This window comes from Callithrix jacchus, chromosome 2, assembly GCF_049354715.1.
Source record: "Callithrix jacchus isolate 240 chromosome 2, calJac240_pri, whole genome shotgun sequence".
Classification (NCBI taxonomy): domain Eukaryota; kingdom Metazoa; phylum Chordata; class Mammalia; order Primates; family Cebidae; genus Callithrix; species Callithrix jacchus.
Window position 1 is genome coordinate 23,392,416 of NC_133503.1, and position 22,659 is coordinate 23,415,074.

Here is a 22,659-nt window from a genome sequence, read left to right on the forward strand (position 1 = left end):
CGACCCGCTGTCCCTCACAGTTCTTTTGGTTTGTGTCCTACTTTCATGTTGGGTCCACAGCCAAATATGTTTCTGATACTCTATACTTTCAGTGGGGGTTGGTGGCATTGGATGGTCAACAAACATATGAGCTTCTCAAAGACAGATTGAGCTCCTCATAAAACCTCGCACATTGTCAGGCATCTAGTAGGGGCTTATCAGAAAATTACTGGATAGATGAATGAATGAATAAATGAATAAGTGCAAAAGAGGAGGGGTGGATGAGAAAGTCCTCAGAACTAGTGATGATAATATAAAAGAAGAAGAATATGAACTTAGGTTGACAGGCAACTATGAAAAACCACGTTTTTTTTTTTAATAAAGGATGACATGTTTCCAATCAGTAAAATATCATAAAAGTACAAAAATGTATTAAGTACAATCATTAGCGTTATGTCTAGGGGAATAGTTGTTATAACTTTTCCCTGTAAGGTGGCACATTGGATGGTCACAGTTGGCTTGATTTACGGAGGTGCAAGAGTAGGTGACCAGTTGTAGCAGTTGGCCCAGTTTCTTAGGATTTGGAACTCTGTAAAAATGAGAAAGTCGCAGGCAAACTGGGATGGTTGGTCATACATGAAAACGAGCAGCATCAGAATGTCGGCTATAGTTTGGAACTTAGGAAGAGGATGAGACATCTTTTTTCAACTTCTCCATCATCTCCTTTCCCCTTAGCCCTGAAATAAAAATCCCTTTTGTTATTACTGAGGGTGTTACAGATTTCTGAGGTTTTTAACCACTGGGTGTCATGTAATTTTGACTTAATACTTATATCAAGACTGGGAAGAAACGCACTTCTAACCAAATTGCAGGTGTGGCATCCTGCTTCAAGGCTCCTGCATCCTAGGGAGAATGGAGGCAGAGCAAGGACTCCAACTCAGATCTCCTGAGGCCACTGTTCTGTTCTTCCTGGCTTTTAGTCGTAGCCAGAAATTGTTTGAGTGAAAAATTGGGGTACCTGAGATCCAGGTTTTGACTCAATCCCCTCACTAGGAACGATTCACATCATCACTGCTTTTCCTGGTATGTGTACCTGCCCCTTCATGGGCAATCCTCTTGCAGGATTCCCCCAAATACCCACCAGCTGGCTAGTCCTGGCATCATTATGTAGCAGAGGCAGCGAGGCACAGTGCATTGGCTCCAGGAGGGTGCTGCAAATGGTCCTTCCAGTCCAGGTTTGGCAGGAAGATGGTCAGAGGGCCAGCTCCCTGTGCTATTTGCCAACTTGATTGAATGTTTTCTGGCATCTTTGCTGAGGAGTTACTCAAGTGACAGGTGAACTCATGGCTGGTGGCATGACTTGTAGGCTCAAAGACTCACCACACTTAGTGCATCTATTTCTGTACTTTTTGCCTAATATGTAGGTACTAGCTTAAGGTGGCCCAGTAAACCTTTCTGACTTATTTTACAAGACTAGGGTTAGGCTATACTTTCCCAGAGCAGACTTGGCTTCTCTTGACAGCCTATTAAAATTCTACTGTTCATTCCTTTAACACTGTTTTGAGCTCTTTTATATACTTGACATTTATAACCTTTAGGGATAGGAAGTCTATATAATCTTTCTTTTCCTTGTGAAGTGACACTTCCTCTGACTCTCTCTAACTGAAGAAGGCCAGTGTCTTCCAGAGGGTGGTATTCCGGAATAAGCTGAATTGGGTTTCATGTTAGCCCTACCCTTGAAGATGCCATTGTTTAAGCTCTGGATTGCTCTGGGCCTTTTCTGGGTGCAGATGTGCTTATATATCCTGATTAACAGGTTTTTTTTTTTCTTTTGTTCTAAGAGCTGAATGAGGATGAGTAATTTTATTTAAAAGTAAATACAATAAATAGCTTTTAAAAAGTGACGCTGGATGGGCGTAGTGGCTCACTTCTGTAATCCCAGCATTTTGGGAGGCTGCAGTGGGTGGATCATGAGGTCAGGAATTTGAGACCAACCTGGCCAACATGGTGAAACACTGTCTCTACTAAAAATACAAAAATTAGCCAGGCGTGGTGGCAGGTGCCTGTAATCCCAGCTCCTTGGGAGGCTGAGGCAGAAGAATCACTTGAACTGGGGAGACAGAAGTTGCAGTGAGCCGAGACCATGTCATTGCACTCCATCCTGGGTGACAGAGCGACTCCGTCTCAAAAAAAAAAAAAAAAAGTGCTGCCTATGTCCTCTTGTCAGATTCCCCAGATGTTGGGACATATGGTCTGTCAACCAAAACAGGGGTTTCTGGTTCATCTGTTCCCTTTTGCATGTCTATTCTTCATGCCTCTTACACTAGCTGTGACCCTACAACCCTCAGAAGAGTCTGTGGCACTGAGTTTAAATATACTTTTCATTTTTAGATGTGGCTTTTCTTTGGCTTAGACAAAAAGCAGAACCAACTCTCTGTACACGGAAGGGTTAACCCCAATCGGCCATCACGGCAATACACTTGAGATGAAGCCCTTAGTCTCTTAGGGCTGCACAAGTCTCTTCTGAAACTTTAACTCTGGGCACTGAGAGGTAAATAAACCCAGAAACTTCCATACCCTGAGGTATTGCTTGGGTTGATACAGTTCTTGGAATCTTGGAAACTTACAGCCCATTTGCACTGGATTGTAGGCAGCACTTATCTAGAGGGTCACAAGAGTGGTTTTGGGTTAAACAGTTTGAGAATTCAGTGCAACAAAAACAGCCTCCTTATCTAAACTCTGCAAGATGTGCTGCCTGGCAGCCACAGAAAACTAGAGGCCGACTGGTTTTCCAGTCTTTGTGTCAAACCCCTTGGGACCAGAACTTCCTCCAAGGAAGTCAGGCTTATTGGGGGAAAAAAAGAATAACTCTGGCACGATGTTTCCTCTATGAAGAGGAAGGGGTCAAGGGTTACTTGGGCCAGTGATTGGGTGGCCTCTGTTGAGTTTGTATGGATTTCTGTAGCTCCTCATATGGTCAGTGAACTCTGGGATCGGCGATGGCTGCCCCTCTTTGAGTTCCGGGACATATCAGTCTGTCCTCTTGAGTAGGCCATTGTCCTATGAGGCCCCAGCAGGTGCTCCCCGGATGAAAGTTTAGCTGAGGAGTCCCCTGAGCACGAGTCATCCCTCATGCACTCTCTGCCGCATCTCTGTTTGTGGATCATCCACTCTTCTGTGTTCTTCCTCTTCGGAGGGTTAGAGCTCTTTGGGGTGCTGGCACTGAAGTCCTGTTCTGTGATAGATGACACTGAGTGATGGGTGGGTCGAGCCACTTCAGGGGCAGGAACAGGCCTCTGTCTGCTTCTCCAACTCTGGATTTCTAGGTTTCTTTTGTCTGTGGGGAGTTTGTCAATTTTCTGAGCTTTTGAGATTAAAGACTTCCCATAGGTTCCTTGTAGAGATAGGAAAAAGCACCTGGTGGGAAATAACAGAAAGAAGATATTTTCTGATTTCTGTTGACTTCATAAACTTTAGCATTGAAAGGGGGTCTTTACAATCCAACTCCCTGCCCAGGGCAAGATCCTCTTTACTGCACTCCTAGCTGATGATTATTAAATCCATGTTCGAGCACTTCTAGTCTTGGGGAGCCCAACAACAAAAGTAACAACAACAAAACATAAAAGCTAACATTTATTATATACCAGGACTATTCTAAGTGCTTTATGAGTTATTAACTCATTTTATTTTCCCAACAGTCCTATGCAGTTATTACTTTTGTTTGCTTCTGCATACAAATGAGGAAGCTGAGGGACTGAGAGATTTAATGATTTGTCTACAGCCACGCAGTAGTTGAGCTATGGTCAGGAGCACCCACTCTGAATCCAAAGACTTGTCTCTTATTCTTCATGCACAAAGCAGTCCTTTCATTTCTGGGCTACTCCAACTTAGGCAAATTTAATTGCTCTGTCATGTTAAGCCTTTGTGAAACTTGATGATTTTAAAGTAGTTTTAAAATCCATCTTCTTTTCTTGAATCTGTGGACCTTGCTGACTTGACAGTGTCATGGTATTACCATGATTTTCCCGATAAAGAGGTAAGGGCCCTAAAAGGTGAGGTGAGATTCCCAAGGTCTCCTGAGATGTTAACAGATCTCCCTGTTGACTGACTCAAGGTTTTTATCCCCCTGCCAAGCTGCATACACTCTGTAGTAGACTCTGGAATTGGGAGTCTTTATCTGTGTTTAGAATCTTCGCTTTGTTCAAAGTGTAGGCAAGGAAAAGGGGTAAGAATGTGAATAAAACTATGTGGTGTAGGGAGAAAATACACACAGGCTTGTGGCACTGGGCAACTCACATCCAGTTTCTGGATGGCCATTGCTTTATCTAAAAAGTAATCCATTTGGCCTGGAGTACATCTAAGGTCATTCCCAAAGCAGTCTTTAAAAATTTTTTATGTTTAAAGCCTTATAAGCAGGAAGGCTCCCATTCTTCCACTATGTCTAAAAGCTGCAACCCCCACCAGTGGGCAAGAGGTTTCTGAAAATTACAGTGGATCTCGTGGAACCAGATAAACTTTTCTCCATTCTCTCTCATCTTACCCCAGGATGTCCTAGGGACCATGTAAATGTCCCAGGAAATATTTGACTTTTTGCTTCAAAACTAGAATTTCCTTAGTGTAAACATTTCCCTCAAGCTACTGCCTTCCTCCTCCATTCATTTATTCAACAAATGCGTTTCAAGTTGCCACAATGGGCCAGGCCCCCAAGGGATTAAGCCACAAATAGGAAAGACAAGGTCCTTGCTGCAAGTAACACAGGAATATAGTTATAAATAGGGAAGGCAATGAGAGCGTCAGACATCTGATCACCGAAATTAAATGCTTCTTCCTCAAGGAAGGAAGTGCTGACAGTTCCACCTGCTATATATTTCTCAAGCCCATGTCCCATCAGCACCTAACTGTTTCTTCCTTAAGGAAATGTCCCTCCATTTATAACTGGATTCACATGTTACATGACTGCAAAGATCTTGTCTTTTGTATTGATGGCTCAGTTTCTTGGGGGTCAGGGCCATTGTGGGGACTTGAAAAGTATTTGTTGAATAAATTAATGGAGAAGGAAGGCAGTGGCTTGGGGGAAAGGTTTACACAAAATAACCTTTTAAAGCTGAAAACTGCAAGATGCATAGGAGGTAGCCACACCAAGGGGATGAGAATCAAAACCTAGGTACAACTGGCTGAAGCTTGGGGAGTGATGATAAAAGCAGGAGAATATGACCCAGGAGGGGTTGGCAGAAGCAGAGCAGGCAGGAACTGTGGGCCAGGTTTATGATTTTTGTGCTTTATTGCAGAGGTCTTGGGAAGCCCTTGGAGGGTTATGAATAGGTGACATGATCACACTTTGAGCCAATGTTAATGGACTAGAGTGAGATCCAATAGGAGACTACTGAAATAATTTGGGGTGAAAGGGCAACAGTCTATTGGTAGTAGTGGCTGTAGAAATGGAAATAGTAATGGGTTTGAGAAATACATCGTGGATAGAACTGTCAGTACTTGGTGAAAGTCTAGATTTAGGCATGAGTTGGCAGGTGATGTCAAGAATAATTTCCTGGGGCCTGCCTTTGTCCAAATACTCCATGGGTAGTATTTGCTGAAAGAAACTCTGGAGATACTCAGATTTCTGGGGTGGTGCTGGTGACAGAGGGTAGAGTCATGAATTCAATTAGAAATGTCTCCCAGTTTCCTCAGACTTAATATGCCCAGTGGAGGTGATGAATAAGTTGCTAGAAAGATGTGTCTGGAATTCATAAGAGAGGTCTGGGCTGGGACTTTATGGTGAAGAGTCATCTGCTAAAAATAATTTTTAAATCCATGATAGTGATTGCTCTTTATGGAGAAAATATAAAGTTAGAAGACAAGAGAATGCAGGGACAAGAGAAGCTAGGTTAAGCAAACCACCGAACTTATATTAAAGGAAGTAAGGCTGGTTGATGGCTCTCTAATTTTGGGATAAAACAAATTCTGTATAATGTTGTAATTGTCTATTGATTATAGCTTAGAATGATAAAATGCTTAATAGTGACGTTCAGAGTTGTGAGATCCTCCGGATGGAGAGAGGCTGTCTTGCCTGTGTGCACATCATTGTCAAGTTCACTGCTCTGACTAGAGAGTGTGGGCTGCGGAATAGAACACTGGCCTTTGAGTTGGGAGACGCTAGCTCCCACTGTGATTTGTGTTAGGCCTGTGAACACATTCTGGTCCCTCTTGGTACTTCAGCTGTCCCATGAGCAGGGTACTAGAACCATAGGTCTGCCCAACACTTAGCTCACGGCAAAAACAAAATGAGAGGCTAGAAGGGAGAGTGAGCTCCAAGGAAAGGCAAGGCATTTATAGTTGCTGTTGCTATTTTTCTGAAAAAGGTACATTTACTGTGGAGGGCTTAACCTGGAAATATCCATTGTAATCCCTGGGCATGGATAATTTATTTGACTAATGCAGGTCTTGTATGGAAGGGGTGCATTTAGACAAATTTGAATAATATTTAAACATTGGCAATTTCGTGCAAAATTTGAATTTCTGAGACAACTCTGAAGCATTTGATCTGCCTTGTGGCCATGATGGAAGCTGAGAAGTTCTTTCTTCTAACGTCTGCCCTCCATCTGGCTTGCTGCACTTGCTGGCTTGTCCCTGTAGGCATTTGAGTGTGAGATTCCTGAACTAATATAAAAAAGAACCATAGAGCAGCTCAAAATAATTCCTTATCACACACACACACACAAAAATAGTAAGACAGGAGAGTAGGAATTGATATTCCCATTTTATAGATGTCACAACTGAAGTCGCACTGACTTGGTGACTTCACTACTTTGTGGCTAACCTGGGACCACAGTCCATGTTATTTGCCTCCTGGTTGTTCATTGTTCTTTCTGTCCTAGCTCTCTTTCTGAAACAGTACCCTCAAGGATCTTAGCAGAAGTCAAACTCCTGACTCTTGGGTTATAAAAATGGCTTATTAAGGGGAGATTGGTAACTCTAGGAAAGAAAAATAGCCCCAGTGCTCAAACCTTGGGAGAAGAGCCACAACGGGTGTGAGAAAGCAGACGAGATAGAAAGTGGGGTCTGATAGCTGGCCTTCCATCACCCAGTAGGGATTGGTGGGGCTGTTGCAGATGATGCAGGTGGCATTGTAGAGGAGGGATACCAGAAAGTACATCAGGAAGCTGCCGAGGAGCACGAGCCCATGGAAAATGGTCTGTGGAGGAAAAGAAGTAAACACTGTTGAAGGTATAGCTGAGATTAGGGAGCCAGGGTGGTCACACTACCTGGTTAACTTTGTTTCAAACTATTTTTGAAATGCAACACACACAAAGTTAAAAAAGTGTGCAGTTTAATATATCATTATAAAGCAAATGCCCAAATTGTTGCCATGTAGAATTGAACACACATACCCCAGAAGACCCTATTCTCCTGTCTCACTCTGCTTTTGGTGATAATTTCTATGCTATACTTTGTAGGTTTACCACCCAATCTATTGTTTCCCTACATAGCCCGCTTTTGAATGTTGGATAAATAGAATCATGTTTCATGTGAGACTTTTTGTCCTCCTACTTCCAAGTTAATATGTTTGAACCCTAATCTCCAATGTGATAGCATTTGCATGTGGGGCCTTTTGAAGTTGATTAGGGGGAGCCCTCCTGAATGGGATTAGTGCCCTTATAAGAAGAGACAGGAGAGAGATTTGATCCTTCTTTCATTCAGCCATGTGAGTAATAATACAGCTCGAAGGCAGCTGTCCAGGAAGGAAGAGGGCCTGAAACAGACACTGAATCAGCTGCTGCACTGATCTTGGGCTTTCAGCTTCCCGAAGCATGAGAAATAAATCTCTGTTATTTAACCCACCCAGCTTGATGACAGCCTGATGACAGATGTTACGACAGCCTGAGAAGGCAAAGACACCTCTGCAGCTTTTTTCACTTGAGTTTATACTTTAAAAAAGGGGTTCCCAACTCCTGGGCTATGGACCAGTAACAGTCCATTCCCATTAGGAACTCAGCTGCATGGCAGGAGATGCATGGTTGACAAGTGAGCATTACCACCTGAGTTCCATCTCCTCTCAGATTAGTGGTGACCTTAGATTCTCATAGGAGCATGAGAACCCTATTGTGAACTGCACATGTGAGGGATCTAGGTTGGATGCTCCTTATAAGACTCAAATGCCTGATGGTCTGAGGTGGAACAGTTTCATTCCAAACCACCCCACCCTTCAGTTGTCTTCTACGAAACTGGTCCCTGGTGGCCAAAAGGTTGGGGAGTACCACTTTAAAGTTTTATCTATGCTGAAAGACATAGCTCTAGTGCATTCATTTTAACTATTACATGGTATGAACATGCCACAACTTACTTTTTGCATTGATGAACATTTAGGCTTTTTTTCTTGTACATGTCTCCACATACACATGTGCAAGAGTGTTTCTGAGGCGAATACTTAGAATTGTGCCAAAAAGTATGAGTACTTTAAATTCCTCTAGCTGTTTTCAAATAACTCTTTAGAGTTTATGATCTACCAACAGGATAGGGAAGTTCCTTGGTTATGCTCTATCATCTTTAACACACTCCCAAAATGATTTGTCAGTATTTTATTTAGAATTTTCTACATCTGGCTGGGTGCAGTGGGTCATGCCTGTAATCCCAGTACTTTGGGAGGCCAAGGTGTGTGGATCACTTGAGTTCAAGACCAGCATGGGCAATATGGTGAAACCCTGTCTCTACTACAAATACAAAATAATAATCATTGGGCTTGGTGATATGTGCCTATAACCTCAGCTGCTTGGGAGGCTGAGGCAGGAGAATCACTTGAACCTGGGAGGCGGAGGTTACAGTGAGCTAAGAATTGTACCACTGCACTCCAGCCTGGGTGACAAGTGTGAGACTCCATCTCAAAAAAAATTTATTTTTTACATCTATGTTAATTAGTGAGATTGGTCTGTAATTTTCTTTTCTTGAATTGCCCATACCCATTTTAATATCAGTTATTCTAGCCATGAAAAATGAACTGCTTATTGCTATGGTTTAAATGTATATGCTTCCTCTAAACTCATATGTTGAAACCTAATACCCACTGTGATAGTATTAAGAGGAGGGGCCTTTTAGAAGTGTAGTCATGAAAGATATTCCCTCATTAATGAATTAGTGCCCTTATAAAAGAGGATGATAGGAGCATCCTAATGCTTTTTTGCCCTTCCACTATGTGAGGACACAGTGTTCCATCTATTTATGCCTTGTGAGGACACAGCATTCATCTTTTTTTGCCTTCTTCCCCTCCAAAAGATGCAGCAAGAGGACATAATCTTGGAAGCAGGAAGCAGCCCTCACTAGACACTGAACCTGCTGGTGCCTTGATCTTGGACTTACCAGCCCTTGGAACTATGAGAAATACATTTCTAGTCTTTGTCAATTACCCAGTCTCAGGTACTCTATTGCAGTAGCATAAACAGACTAAGACACTTATCTTTTTCTATTTTTTCATTCCATGACAAAATTGATATAGGAGATTACCTGTTCTTTACCAGTTTGATCAAACTTTAAATCCTTTGGGTCTCATGTTTTTGGGGATAGAATTTGGCTTATTCAGGCTTGCTGAATGATTTTTGACTACACTGTGGTAAATTTTACCAAACTTAACATTGCTAAAATTAATTTAACAAAGCTAAAATTTTTTTATATTCCAATTTTGTTAATTGATCCAATAATGTCCTCAAGGTGTGTTTTTTTCCCCTTCAGTACAGAATCCAGTTTAGGGTCAAATATTATATTTAGTTTTCATGTCTTTAGTCTCCTTTAATCCAGAATATTTCATAGCTTTTGTCTTTGATGGCATTGACATTTTTGAAAAATACTGGAATACTCTCACCCTACAACTATCTTTTTGTTTAAAAAAAGAATAATGATCATTTTACATTTGTCTGATGTTTCCTTATGAGCATATTCAGCTTATACATTCTCTAGCTGGCTATGTGATCTTGGTAAGTTGAATACTCCATTTGAGCCTCAATTTCCCTATCTATAATAAAAAAACATTGGATTAAATGATGATTAAAATCCCTTCCTAGGGATTCTATCTAGGATTCATTTTTCATATAACACCAACCCTCTAAATTCCTTTTTTTCTTCTAAAAGGAAAAATAAATGGATTAAACAAAGTAAAAAAAAAAAAACAACAATAGCCACAGTCAATTTGAGATTCATTCATTTAACAGATAGTTATTGTTCACACATTGGCCAGGCTCTTTTGACTAGATGGTACAAAAAACCAACTGTTACTGACTTGAACTATAATAAGCCCAGAGGCAGGTTTAGCATCAGGCAAAGCTGGATGTAGGCACTCAGTAATGTCCCATGGATTCTCTACCTCTCCCTTTCTTCATCCTGCTATCCTCTCTGTTGGCTTCATTCTCCAGTAGTCCTTTCTACATTATGGCAAGAATTTGCCAGTCGCTCCAGGCTTCCAAACAATCGGCTCAGCAACCACAGTGCAAAGACTGCTCCTGCTTCCCAACAAAAATCCCAAGGCAGGGTCTGATTGGCCAGGACTGGGTCATATGTACATACTTGAATCAATCACTGTCGTTGGGGTGGGGCAGAATTGTCTGGATGGGGTTCTGGATCATGTGTCCCTCTCCAAAGCCAAGAGACAGTGCCTGCTCTGCATTATGTATCAGTCAGGGGAGCAGAGTCACTGTGATTGTCTAGGATAAGAGATTTACTACAGGTACTAGACCTCGCATAATTGTAAGAGGAATGGGCAGGCAAAGCCTAGAAGAGGACTTAAAGGATAAAAGTCACCAAATTGAGAAACCAAGCACATTCAACTGCAGATGTGACTGCAAAAAGGTGATGGAGAGGCTCTGGGAAGCAATTGTCATTGAGTCTACAGCCACGAATCTGGCCATGAGCTTAAGCTAGCATTTGGTAAGCAGGGTCAGAAGTTAGGAAAGAGAACTGAAAGCAGCATAGTGCAGAGCAGTCATGAAAACAAATCACAATTCAGTTCAATAAGTGTTTAATAAGAGGAATCACAAGGTGCACTGGGAGACCAAGGGGTTACAGAATCCAGTGTAGATACCAAGGAAGGCCTCTTGGAGGAGGCAAAACATTTGAGATGAGGCCTGAAGGGTGAGAGAGCCAGAGGAAACGGGGGAAGAGGGAGAGAAATTAGCAAATGCAGAGGCCTAGAAGTGAGATAGGGTATTCAAGAACTAAAACTAACTTGGTCTGGCTGGGGTCTAATATGAAGGAGGAAGCATCACTGGTCATGCTAGGGGGACAGCAAGAGCCAGATGTTACAGGCCCGTTAAGTGAGGAGTTTGGACTCTGTCCTAAGAGCAATGGGGAGCCATGGTAGCATGTGAAGCAAGGGAGAGGTAAGTATCATAGGTAGATGTTAGCACATTGGAGATGGGAGGATCTTCTGAACACATCTCCCTCCCAGGAAAAGTCCAAACTCCTTAGCTGGAATGCTGATCCTTGTACCTTCAAGGGTTTGCTAGCTTTAGTTTCCTTCTCTGAAGGTAATCTGGGGAATACGGCATTGGGAATGTGATGGCATTCGTTATAATATTTACAACTGCAAGTGACAGTGTGCCTGGCTGATAGCGGTTTAAACAAAGAAGAAATAGAATTTTTTTAAGCAAAATATCTGAAGGCTGGCAACTCCAAAGTTGTGGCAGAAGCTCAGTGTGTCCAAGAATCCAAGCTCTTCTCATATTTCTGCTCTGGCATCTCCAGCAGTTGTCTTTGTCCTTAAACTCACTGCCTGAAACAGTCGCTGCAGTGCTACACATCATTTGATCACAGGACACTGACAAAAGCAGGAAGAAAAAGGTGGGACAAAAGGCTTTTTACTTCATGATCCTATCCTATTAATAAAAGAAAGTCCCAGAGTTCGCTTGACTTCTCATTGGCTAAGAGCTAGATCATGTGCCCACCCTGGACCAATCACTGCAGAAAGGAGAGGAATTACTGCTCCTACTTAAGACAGATCATTATTGATTTGCTGGGGTCGGGGAGCAACCCAAACTAGGAGATTTCTAACCCTTAGGTTGGTATAAAAGTACTCGTGGTTTTTGCCATTAAAAGTGCTAGTATTTTTATGGTCATTCAGCAAGAGGTATTTACAATTTCCATCATGACTTACTCTATTTCATAAGTTGTTTAGAAGTGCGTTTCAAAATTTCTAAGCATGTTAGGCTTTATGTGGTTACCTGTTTATTGCTGGCTTCTAATTTAAATAACTTGCTGTCAGAAAACATGGATTTTCGGATTTTTTTCTTTCAAATTCCTTTGTGATTTAGAATTCTCTCTGGGAACTGATCTATCTATGTTTGAAAAAAAATGTATGTTGTTTGGTTTGAGCAAAGTTTTACATATTAGATCAAACACAATTTATTATAAGTTTCTATATCCCTTCTATTTTTTAAATCTATTTGATCTATGACAGTTTCTCAGATTTATATAAAAATCTCAAGCTATGATTGTGAATTTGTCCATTTCTTATTTTTGGTGGATGAAAAAATCCAATCTGTAATTTTTGTTTTTAAAGGAAGAGTTTAATCCACTTACATTTGTATGAGTACTGATATATTTAAACATCTAATTTTGCATTGTTTGCCATTATTTTCTTTGCTCATTTTTTCATGTTTCCTACATTCTGCAGAATTGAGTTTTCTAGATATTTTTTGTTTCATTTTAGTAGTTAAGATACTAAAACAAGTGAACATTTATGGACAAATGTATAGTTAACTGTGTATTTTTATTCTCCTATCCACTATGAAGGCCTCAGCATAAATTAATTACCTACTGAATAGCCCTTCCTAATGTTGTTTCTCAGAGTTTTAGCTTTTGTTTTTTATATTCTTGCAGAAGTATGTTCCTTCTTTTTGTGAGGACCTATGGGTAGTAAACCTTACAGAGTTTATCTGAAAACAGAATTTATTTGCCTCACTCCTAATAGCGTAGCTTTTCTTCTTTATTATTTTTTTTATTGCATTTTAGGTTTGGGGGTACATGTGAAGAACATGCAAGATTGTTGCATAGGTACACACATGGCAGTGTGATTTGCTTCCTTCCTCCCCATCACCTATATCTGGCATTTCTCCCCATACTATCTCCCCCCAACTCCTCACTCCCTGTTGTCCCTCCCCTATTTCCCCCTGACAGACCCCAGTCTGTGTGGGGGTCCCCTCCCTGTGTCCATGTGTTCTCATTGTTCAACACCTGCCTATGAGGGAGAACATGCAGTGTTTGATTTTCTGTTCTTGTGTCAGTTTGCTGAGAATGATGGTTTCTAGGTTCATCCATGTCCCTACAAAGGACACGAACTCATCGTTTTTTTATGGCTGCATAATATTCCATGGTGTATAAGTGCCACATTTTCCCTGTTCAGTCTATCAGCGATGGACATTCGAGTTAGTTCCAGGTCTTTGTTATTGTGAACAGGGCTGCAATGAACATTCGTGTGCATGTGTCCTTATAGTAGAACAATTTATGATCCTTTGGGTATATACCCAGTAATGGGATTGCTGGGTCAAATGGAATTTCTATTTCTAGGTCCTTGAGGAATCACCACACTGTCTTCCACAATGGTTGAACTAATTGACACTCCCACCAACAGTGTAAAAGTGTTCCTATTTCTCCACATCCTCTCCAGCATCTGTTGTCTCCAGATTTTTTAACGATCACCATTCTAACTGTCATGAGATGGTATCTCAATGTAGTTTTGATTTGCATTTCTCTAATGACCAGTGATGATGAGCACTTTTTCATGTTTGTTGGTCTCATGTATCTCTTCTTTTGTAAAGTGTCTGTTCATATCCTTCACCCACTTTTGAAGGGGCTTGTTTGCTTTTTCTTGTGAATCTGTTTTAGTTCTTTGTAGATTCTTGATATTAGCCGTTTGTCAGATGGGTAGACTGCAAAAATTTTTCCCCATTCTGTTGGTTGCCAATTCACTCTAATGACTGTTTCTTTTGCTGTGCAGAAGCTGTGGAGTTTGATTAGGTCCCATTTGTCTATTTTGGCTTTTGTTGCCAATGCTTTTGGTGTTTCACTCATGAAGTCCTTGCCTACGCCTATGTCCTGAATGGTTTTGCCTAGATTTTCTTCTACGGTTTTTATGGTGTTAGGCCTTATGTATAAGTCTTTAACCCATCTGGAGTTAATTTTAGTGTAAGTTGTCAGGAAGGGGTCCAGTTTCTGCTTTCTGCAAATGGCTAGCCAGTTTTCCCAGCGCCATTTATGAAACAGGGACTCCTTTCCCCATTGCTTGTTTTTGTCAGGTTTGTCAAAGATCGGATGGTTGTAGATGTGTTGTGTTGCCTCCGAGGCCTCTGTTCAGTTCCATTGGCCTGTATCTCTGTTTTGGTACCAGTACCATGCTGTTTTGATTACTGTAGCCTTGTAGTATAGTTTGAAGTCAGATAGCGTGATGCCTCCTGCTTTGTTCTTTTTGCTTAGAATTGTCTTGGCTATGTGGGTTCTCTTTTGGTTCCATATGAAGTTTAAGGTGGTTTTTTCCAGTTTTGTGAAGAAGGTCATTGGTAGCTTGATTGGGATAGCATTGAATCTGTAAATTACTTTGGGCAGTATGGCCATTTTCATAATATTGATTCTTCCTAACCACAAACATGGAATGTTTATCCATCTGTTTGTGTCCTCTCTTATTTCGTTGAGCAGTGGTTTGTAATTCTCCTTGAAGAGGTCCTTTACATTCCTTGTTAGTTGTATTCCTAGGTATTTTATTCTCTTTGTAGTAATTGTGAATGGCAGTTCATTCTTGATTTGGCTCTAAGTCTGTTATTGGTTTATAGGGATGCTTGTGATTTTTGCACATTGATTTGCATCCTGAGACTTTGTTGAAGTTACATATCAGTTTCAGGAGATTTTGAGCTGAGACAATGGGGTCTTGTAGATATACAATCATGTCATCTGAAAATAGAGACAATTTGACTTCTTTCTTTCCTATTTGAATACCCTTTATTTCTTTTTCTTGCCTGATTGCTCTGGCTAGAACTTCCAATACTATATTGAATAGAAGTGGTAAGAAAGGGCATCCTTGTCTAGTGCCAGATTTCAAAGGGAATGCTTCCAGTTATTGCCCATTCAGTATGATATAGGCTGTTGGTTTGTCGTAAATAGCTTTTTTTATTTTGAGATACATTTCGTCAGTACCTAGTTTATTGAGAGTTTTTAGCATAAAGGGCTGTTGAATTTTGTCAAAGGCCTTCTCTGCATCAATTGAGATAATCATGTGGTTTTTGTGTTTGGTTCTGTTTATGTGGTGAATTATGTTTATAGACTTGGGTATGTTGAACCAGCCTTGCATACCAGTGGATAAGCTTTTTGATGTGCTGTTGCAATTGGTTTACCAGTATTTTATTGAAGATTTTTGCATCTGTGTTCATCATGGATATTCGCCTGAAATCCTTTTCTTGCTGAGTCTCTGTCGGGTTTTGGTATCAGGATGATGTTGGTCTCATAAAATGATTTGGGAAGGATTCCCTCTTTTTGGATTGTTTGGAATAGTTTCAGAAGGAATGGCACCAAATCCTGTTTGTATGTCTGATAGGATTCGGCTGTGAACCCATCTGGACCTGGACTTTTTTTGGGTGGTAGGCTCTTAATTGCTGCCTCAACTTCAGACCTTGTTATTGTTCTGTTCAGGGTTTTGGCTTCTTCCTGGTTTAGGCTTGGGAGGAGGCAAGTGTCCAGGAATTTATCCATTTCTTCCAGGTATACTAGTTTATGTGCATAGAGTTGTGTGTGATAATCTCTGATGATGGTTTGTGTTTCTGTGGAATCTGTGTTGATATCTCCTTTATCATTTTTTATTGCATCTATTTGATTCTTCTCTCTTTTTTTATTAATCTGGCTAGTGGTCTGTTTATTTTGTTGATCTTTTTGAAAAACCAGCTCCTGGATTTATTATTTTTTTTGAATGGTTTTTTGTGTCTCTATCTCCTTCAGTTCTGCTCTGATCTTAGTTATTTCTCGTTTTCTGCTAGGTTTTGAATTTCCTTGATCTTGCTCCTCTAGCTCTTTCAATTTTGACAATAGGGTGTTGATTTTAGATCTTTCCTTGCTTCTCATGTGGGCATTTATTGCTACATATTTTCCTCTAGATATTGCTTTAAATGTGTCCCAGAGATTCTGGTATGTTGTGTCTTCATTCTCATTGGTTTCGAAGAACATCTTTTTTTCTGCCTTCATTTCATTGTTTATCCAGTCAGCATTCAATAGCCAGTTGTTCAGTTTCAATGAAGCTGTGAGGTTCTGAGTTTCTGAATTCTGAGTTCTAACTTGATTGCACTGGGGTCTGAGAGACTGTTAGGATTTCCATTCTTTTGCATTTGCTGAAGAGTGATTTACTTCCAATTATGTGGTCAATTTTAGAGTAGGTGTGATGTGGTGCTGAGAATGTATATTCTGTGGATTTGAAGTGGAGGGTTCTGTAAATGTCTGTTAGGTTTGCTTGTTCCAGGTCTGAGTTCAAGTCCTGGATATCCTTGTTAATTTTCTGTCTCACTGATCTAATATTGACAATGGGGTGTTAAATTTTCCCACTATTATTGTGTGGGAGTCTAAGTCTCTTTGTAAGTCTTTAAGAACTTGCTTTATATATCTGTGTGCTCCTGTATGGTGCATATATATTTAGGATCGTTAGCTCTTCTTGTTGCATTGATCCTTTTACCATTATGTAATGTCCTTCTTTGTCTCTTAATCCACCTGCCTTGGCCTCCCAAAATGCTGGGATTACAGTCGTGAGCCACCGCGCCCAGCCTGGTTGTTCCTTTCTATGTTTAGTGCCTCTTTCAGGAGCTCTTGTAAAGCAGGCCTGGTGGTGATGAAATCTCTGAGTACTTGCTTGTTGGCAAAGGATTTTATTTCCTTTACTTATGAAGCTTAGTTTGGCTGGATATGAAATTCTGGGTTGAAAGTTCTTTTCTTTTTTTTTTTTTAATTTTTTATTGGATTTTAGGTTTTGGGGTACATGAGCGGAGCATGCAAGACCGTTGCGTAGGTACACACAAGACAGTGTGCTTTGCTTTCCTTTTCCCCTTCACCCACGTTTGGCATTTCTCCCCAGGCTATCCCTCCCCACCTCCCCCTCCCACTGGCCCTCCCCTTTTCCCCCCCAATAGACCCCAGTGTTTAGTACTCCCCTTTCTGTGTCCATGTGTTCTCATTTTTCATCACCCGCCTATGAGTGAGAATATGCGGTGTTTCAATTTCTGTTCTTGTGTCAGTTTGCTGAGGATGATGTTCTCCAGATTCATCCATGTCCCTACAAACGACACAAACTCATCATTTCTGATTGCTGCATAATATTCCATGGTGTATGTGTGCCACATTTTTCCAATCCAGTCTATCATCAATGGGCATTTGGGTTGATTCCAGGTCTTTGCTATTGTAAACAGTGCTGCAATGAACATTTGTGTGCATATGTCCTTATAGTAGAACGATTTGTAGTCCTTTGGATATTAAGGATGTTAAATATTGGCCCCCACTCTCTACTGGATTGTAGGGTTTCTGCTGAGAGATCTGCTCTGAGTCTGATGGGGTTCCCTTTGTCAGTAACCTGACCTTTCTCTCTGGCTGCCCTTAGCATTTTCTCCTTCATTTCAACCCTGGTAAATCTGACAGTTATGTGCCTTGGGGTTGCTCTTCTTGAGGAATATCTTTGTGGTGTTCTCTGTATTTCCTGGACTTGAATATTGGCCTGCCTTGCTAGGTTGGGGAAGTTTTCCTGGATAATATCCTGAAGAGTATTTTCCAGCTTGGATTCATTCTCTCTGCCATATTCAGGTACACCTATCAAATGTAGATTAGGTCTTTTCACATAGTCTCATATTTCTTGGAGACTTTGTTCATTTCTTTTTTACCCTTTTTTCTCTAATCTTGCCTTCTCATTTGTTTCATTGTGTTGATCTTTGACCTCTTATATCTTTTTGCTTGGTCAATTCAGCTGTTGAAACTTGTGTATGCTTCACAAAGTTCTCATGTTGTGTTTTTCAGCTCCATCAATTCACTTACATTCCCCTCTAAGTTGTTTATTCTCATTACCATTTCCTCAGATCTTTTTTTCAAGGTTCTTAGTTTCTTTGCATTGGGTTAGAACATATTCTTTTAGCTCACAGAATTTTCTTATTACCCACCTTCTGAAGCCTTATTCTGTCAATTCATCACACTCATTCTCCATCCAGCCTTGTTCCCTTGCTGGTGAGGAGTTGTGATCTCTTGTAGGAGGAGAGTCGTTCTGGTTTCAGGTGTTTTCATCTGTTTTGTGCTGGTTTCTTCCCATCTCTGTGAATTTATCCACCTGTCATCTTTGTAGTTGTTGACTTTCAGATTGGGTCTCTGAGTGGACATCCAGTTTGTTGATAATGAAATTATTTCTTTCTGTTTCTTAGTTTTCCTTCTAACAGTCTTGTCCCTCTGCTGTAGAACTGCTGAGGTCACTCCAGGCCCTGCTGCCTGGGGATCACCTGCAGCAGCTGCAGAACAGTATGGGTTGCTTCCAGTTTCTTCTTCTGCTATCTTGTCCCAGAATGATACCTGCCAGATGTCAGTCTGAGCTCTCCTTTATGAGGTGACTCTTTGGATATATGGGGGTCAGGGAGCTGCTGGAGGAGACAGTCTGTCCTTTATAGGAGCTCAAGTGCTGAGCTGTGAGCTGCATTGTTCATTCAGAGCTGCTGGGCAGGTATGTTTAAGTTGCTGCAGTAGAACTCATAAACCCCCCCTTTTTTACCCAGGTGCTCTGTCCTGGGGAGTTAGGGCTTTATTTATGAGTTTCTGTTGTGCTACTTCCTTTTTTTTAGGGCTGCCATGCCCAGTGAGGAGGCAGCCTAGTCACTGTCTGCTGGCAAGGCTTTGCTGAGCTGCTGTGGGCTCTGCCCAGCTGCCATGTGAACTTCCCTGTAGTTATGTTTATACGAGTGTAGTTAGAACTGCCTCGGCAATGGCAGCCCATCTCTATAATGGAGGACTGTCTCTGTAATGGGGGGCTGCCTCGGCAATGGTGGGCTGCCTCAGCAATGGCAAACTACCTCTGTAGTGGTGGGCTGCCTTGGTAATGGCAGACGCCCCTCCCTGACAGAGCTGGACCATCCCAGGTTCAGCTGTGCTTGCTGTGAAACTCTCAATCCAGAGCATTTCCAAATTGCTGTTTTTTTGTGGAGGTGGGGCCAGCCAAGCCTGATTACCTGGCTCCTTGCCTCAGAGCTTTTCTTCTTCTTCTTCTTTTTTTTTTTTTTTTTGGTTGAACAGTCGACTCTCTCCCAGGTTTTCTATTCGCCTGTTGAAAAGGTGCCAGGATCTGTGTGATTTCCCATGCAGCAACCCACTGTGCTAGCTGAAACAGCCGTGGTGAGATTTGTGGCACTTTTTTGCCTGGGAATCTCCTGGCCTGGCTCCCTGTTTCAGTCCCCTTTTTAATCAGATGAATGGGTGACTCTGTCTCCCAGGAGTTCCAATTGCCAGCTAAAACGGCACCGGTACCCGTGTATTTTGTGTGGAGGACTTCTGCATTTGGGTGCCGGCAAAACAGCCATGCCAGCCAAACCAGCCATGCTGGCAACCCATGGGGTTCCTCCACCTGGGAATCTCCTGGTCTGTGGACAATAAGAATCCATCTGGAAATGCAGCGTACACTCACCCCCCATGCTTTTGCTGGGAGCTGCAATCCTGAGCTTCTCCTAATTGGCTCAGGATTGCCCCCCCAATAGTGTAGCTGTTACTACATTGTCTTTGTGGCTTTTATTGTTTGGTCATCAACCTAGCTGTTCCTTTTCAGGTAATTTGTCTATAGTCTCTGGCAGACTTAAGGGTTGTCTCTGTATCTTTTACATTGTACAGTTTAATTATGAAATATCTAGGCAATACATCCAGATTTTTGATATTTTCATTCTCAATGACAATTTCTTCAAATATTGCTTCTCCATCATTCTTTTTTCCTCCTGAGATTCCTCTTTAAAGAGGCTGCCCATTTGTTCCAGCCACCATTTCCTCTTAATTATTTTCATATTTATGTATCATTCTGGATAAGCTCCTAAAACTACATTTCAATTTGGCACTTTCTTTTTTTGGTAGTGTCTGATCTAGAGTGGATCCTACAAATTGTAGTTTTAATTTCAATGACTATATCTTATTTTCAAGAATTCTAAATGTTTCCTTAGCTTGGTGGTTTCTAGTATCAGTGTCTGGCAAACTATACCTCCAAGCAGCTTGCCATTGTTATCTCTCCCTTAGATTTCTTTCTTGAGCAGAAGAACTTTAGACCCAGTAGTAGATGGGGTTTCAGACTGCCCTACCCCATAGGAGCCAGAGTCCCCATTGTCAAGATCTGTGTCCTGTCCTGGTTTCCAGAAAGTCTGCAGTTTGAACCTTCCCAGTGCCTTCTCTTCCCCTTCTCTTTCTCATTGTATTGCAGCCCCTGTCTGGTGTTTCTGGCCCATGGAGAAAACTGTCCTGTACTTAAGCCTGGCTATGCCTTTCTTTTGTCTTGTCACTTCATTCTGCCTGTCATTGGCACAGATTGGAGCAGAGGGCTTTAAAAGTTTTTATTTTAAGTTCGGGATACATATGCAGAATGTGCAGGTTTGTTACCTAGGTATACATATGCCATGGTGGTTTGCTGCATCTATCAACCTGTCATCTAGGTTTTAAGCCCTGCATGCTCTCCCTCCTCTTGTTCACCACCTCCTGACAGTCCCCAGTGTGTGATGTTCCCCTTCTTGTGTCCATGTGTTCTCATTGTTCATCTGCCACTTAAAAGTGAGAACATGTCGTGTTTGCTTTTCTGTTCTTGTTGGTTTGCTAAGGATGATGGTTTCCAGCTTTATCCATGTCCTTGCAAAGGACATTATCTTGTTCTTTTTTATGACTGCATAGTATTCTATGGTGTATGTGTACTACATTTTCTTTATCCAATCTATTATTGTTGGGCATTTGGGTTGGTTCCATGTGTTTGCTATTGTAAATAGTGCTTCAATAAACATACATGTGTATGTGTCTTTATAGTAGAATGATTTATATTTTTTTGGGTATATCCCCAGTAATGGGATTGCTGGGTCAAATTGTATTTCTGGTTCTAGATCCTTGAGGAATTGCCAGACTTTCACAATGGTTAAACTAATTTACACTCCCATCAATCCACTCAGTTGTAAAAACATTCCTATTTCCCCACAGCCTCACCAGCATCTACTGTTTCTTGACTTTTTAATACTTGCCATTCTGACAGGCATGAAATGGAATCTAATTGTGGTTTTGATTGCATTTCTCTAATAATCAGTGATGTTGAGCTTCTTTCATGTTTGTCACCACATTAAGTGTCATCTTTTGAGAGGTGTGTGTTCATATGTTTTGCCCACTTTTTGATGGGATTTTTTTTTCCTTGTAAATTTGTATAAGTTCCTTGTAGATTCTGGGTATTAGGCCTTTGTCAGATGGGTAGATTGCAAAAGTTTTCTCCCATTCTGTAGATTACCTATTCATCCTAATGGTAGTTTCTTTTGCTATGCAGAAGCTCTTTAATTAGATCCCACTTGTCAATATTCATTTTTGTTGCAATTGCTTTTGGTGTTTTCATCATGAAATCTTTGCCCATGCCTATGTCCTGAATGGCATTGCCTAGATTTTCTTCTAGGGCTTTTATGGTTTTGGGTTTTACATTTAAGTCTTTAATCCATCTTGAGTTAATTTTTGTATAAGGCATAAGGAAGGTGTCCACTTTGTTTTCTGTATATGGCTAGCCCGTTTTCTCAGCACCAATTAGTAAATAGGGAATCTTTTCCCGTTTGCTTGTTCTTATCTGGTTTATTGAAGATTAGATTGTTGTAGATATGTGGTGTTATTTGATGTCTCTGTTCTGTTCCATTGGTTTATTTGTCCATTTTGGTTACTGTAGCCTTTCTGTATAGTTTGAAGTCAGATTGTGTGATGCCTCCAGCTTTATTCTTTTTGGTTAGGATTGTCTTGGCTATACGGGCTCTTTTTTGGTTCCATATAAAATTTAAAGTAGTTTTTTTCTAATTCTGTGAAGAATATTGATAGTAGTTTGATGGGAATAGCATTGAATCTATAGTACTACTTAGGGCAGTATAGCCATTGTCACCATATTGATTGTTCCTATCCATAAGGATGGAATGTTTTTTCCATTTGTTTGTGTCCTTTCTTATTTCCTGGAGCAGTGGTTTGAAGTTCATCTTGAAGACATCCTTCACTTCCCTAGTTAGCTGCATTCCTAGGTATTTTTCATTTTCTTTGTAGCAACTGTGAATGGAAGTTCATTCATAATTTGGTTCTCTGCTTGTCTATTGGTGGTGTATATGAATGCTTGTGATTTTTGCACATTGACTGTATCCTGAGATTTTGCTAAAGTTGCTTATCAGCTTAAGGAGTTTTTGGGCTGAGAAAAATTTTTTTTAAATATACAATCATGTCATCTGTAAACAGACAATTTTACTTTGTCTCTTCCTATTTGAATATGCTTTATTTCTCATGCCTGATTGCCCTGGCCAAAACTTCCAATACTACGCTGAATAGGAAAGGGGGTTTTCAAAATGAGAACTCTATGATCCAAAACTACCCTTGAGTGGCTCTTATTGGCCACTGTCCAGCTGGTCATGGTCCGCTTTTAGCTTGTGATGGTGGTGGTAGGAGGTTGGAGTAGGGAGTTCCATTGCAGAA

General features: G+C 41.0%; 1 protein-coding gene across 3 annotated transcripts in view; it reads right to left on the reverse strand.

Annotated features, from left to right (window-relative positions):
• Positions 1-333: 333 nt before the first annotated feature.
• Positions 334-22,659, reverse strand: part of ATP10B (ATPase phospholipid transporting 10B (putative)) — a 313,434-nt gene continuing 291,108 nt past the window's right edge. For 2 of the 3 annotated variants that reach the window (XM_008984453.5, XM_008984460.5), the window contains 2 exons: positions 6,981-7,168; positions 334-3,396 (listed from right to left, as the gene is read on the reverse strand). In XM_008984453.5, the coding sequence (XP_008982701.4) occupies positions 2,949-3,396; positions 6,981-7,168 (636 nt within the window). In that variant the 3' untranslated portion in view covers positions 334-2,948. Of the gene's footprint in view, positions 3,397-6,980; positions 7,169-10,141; positions 11,774-22,659 lie in introns of those variants that run through there. The other variant, XM_008984480.5, reaches the window with a different exon arrangement.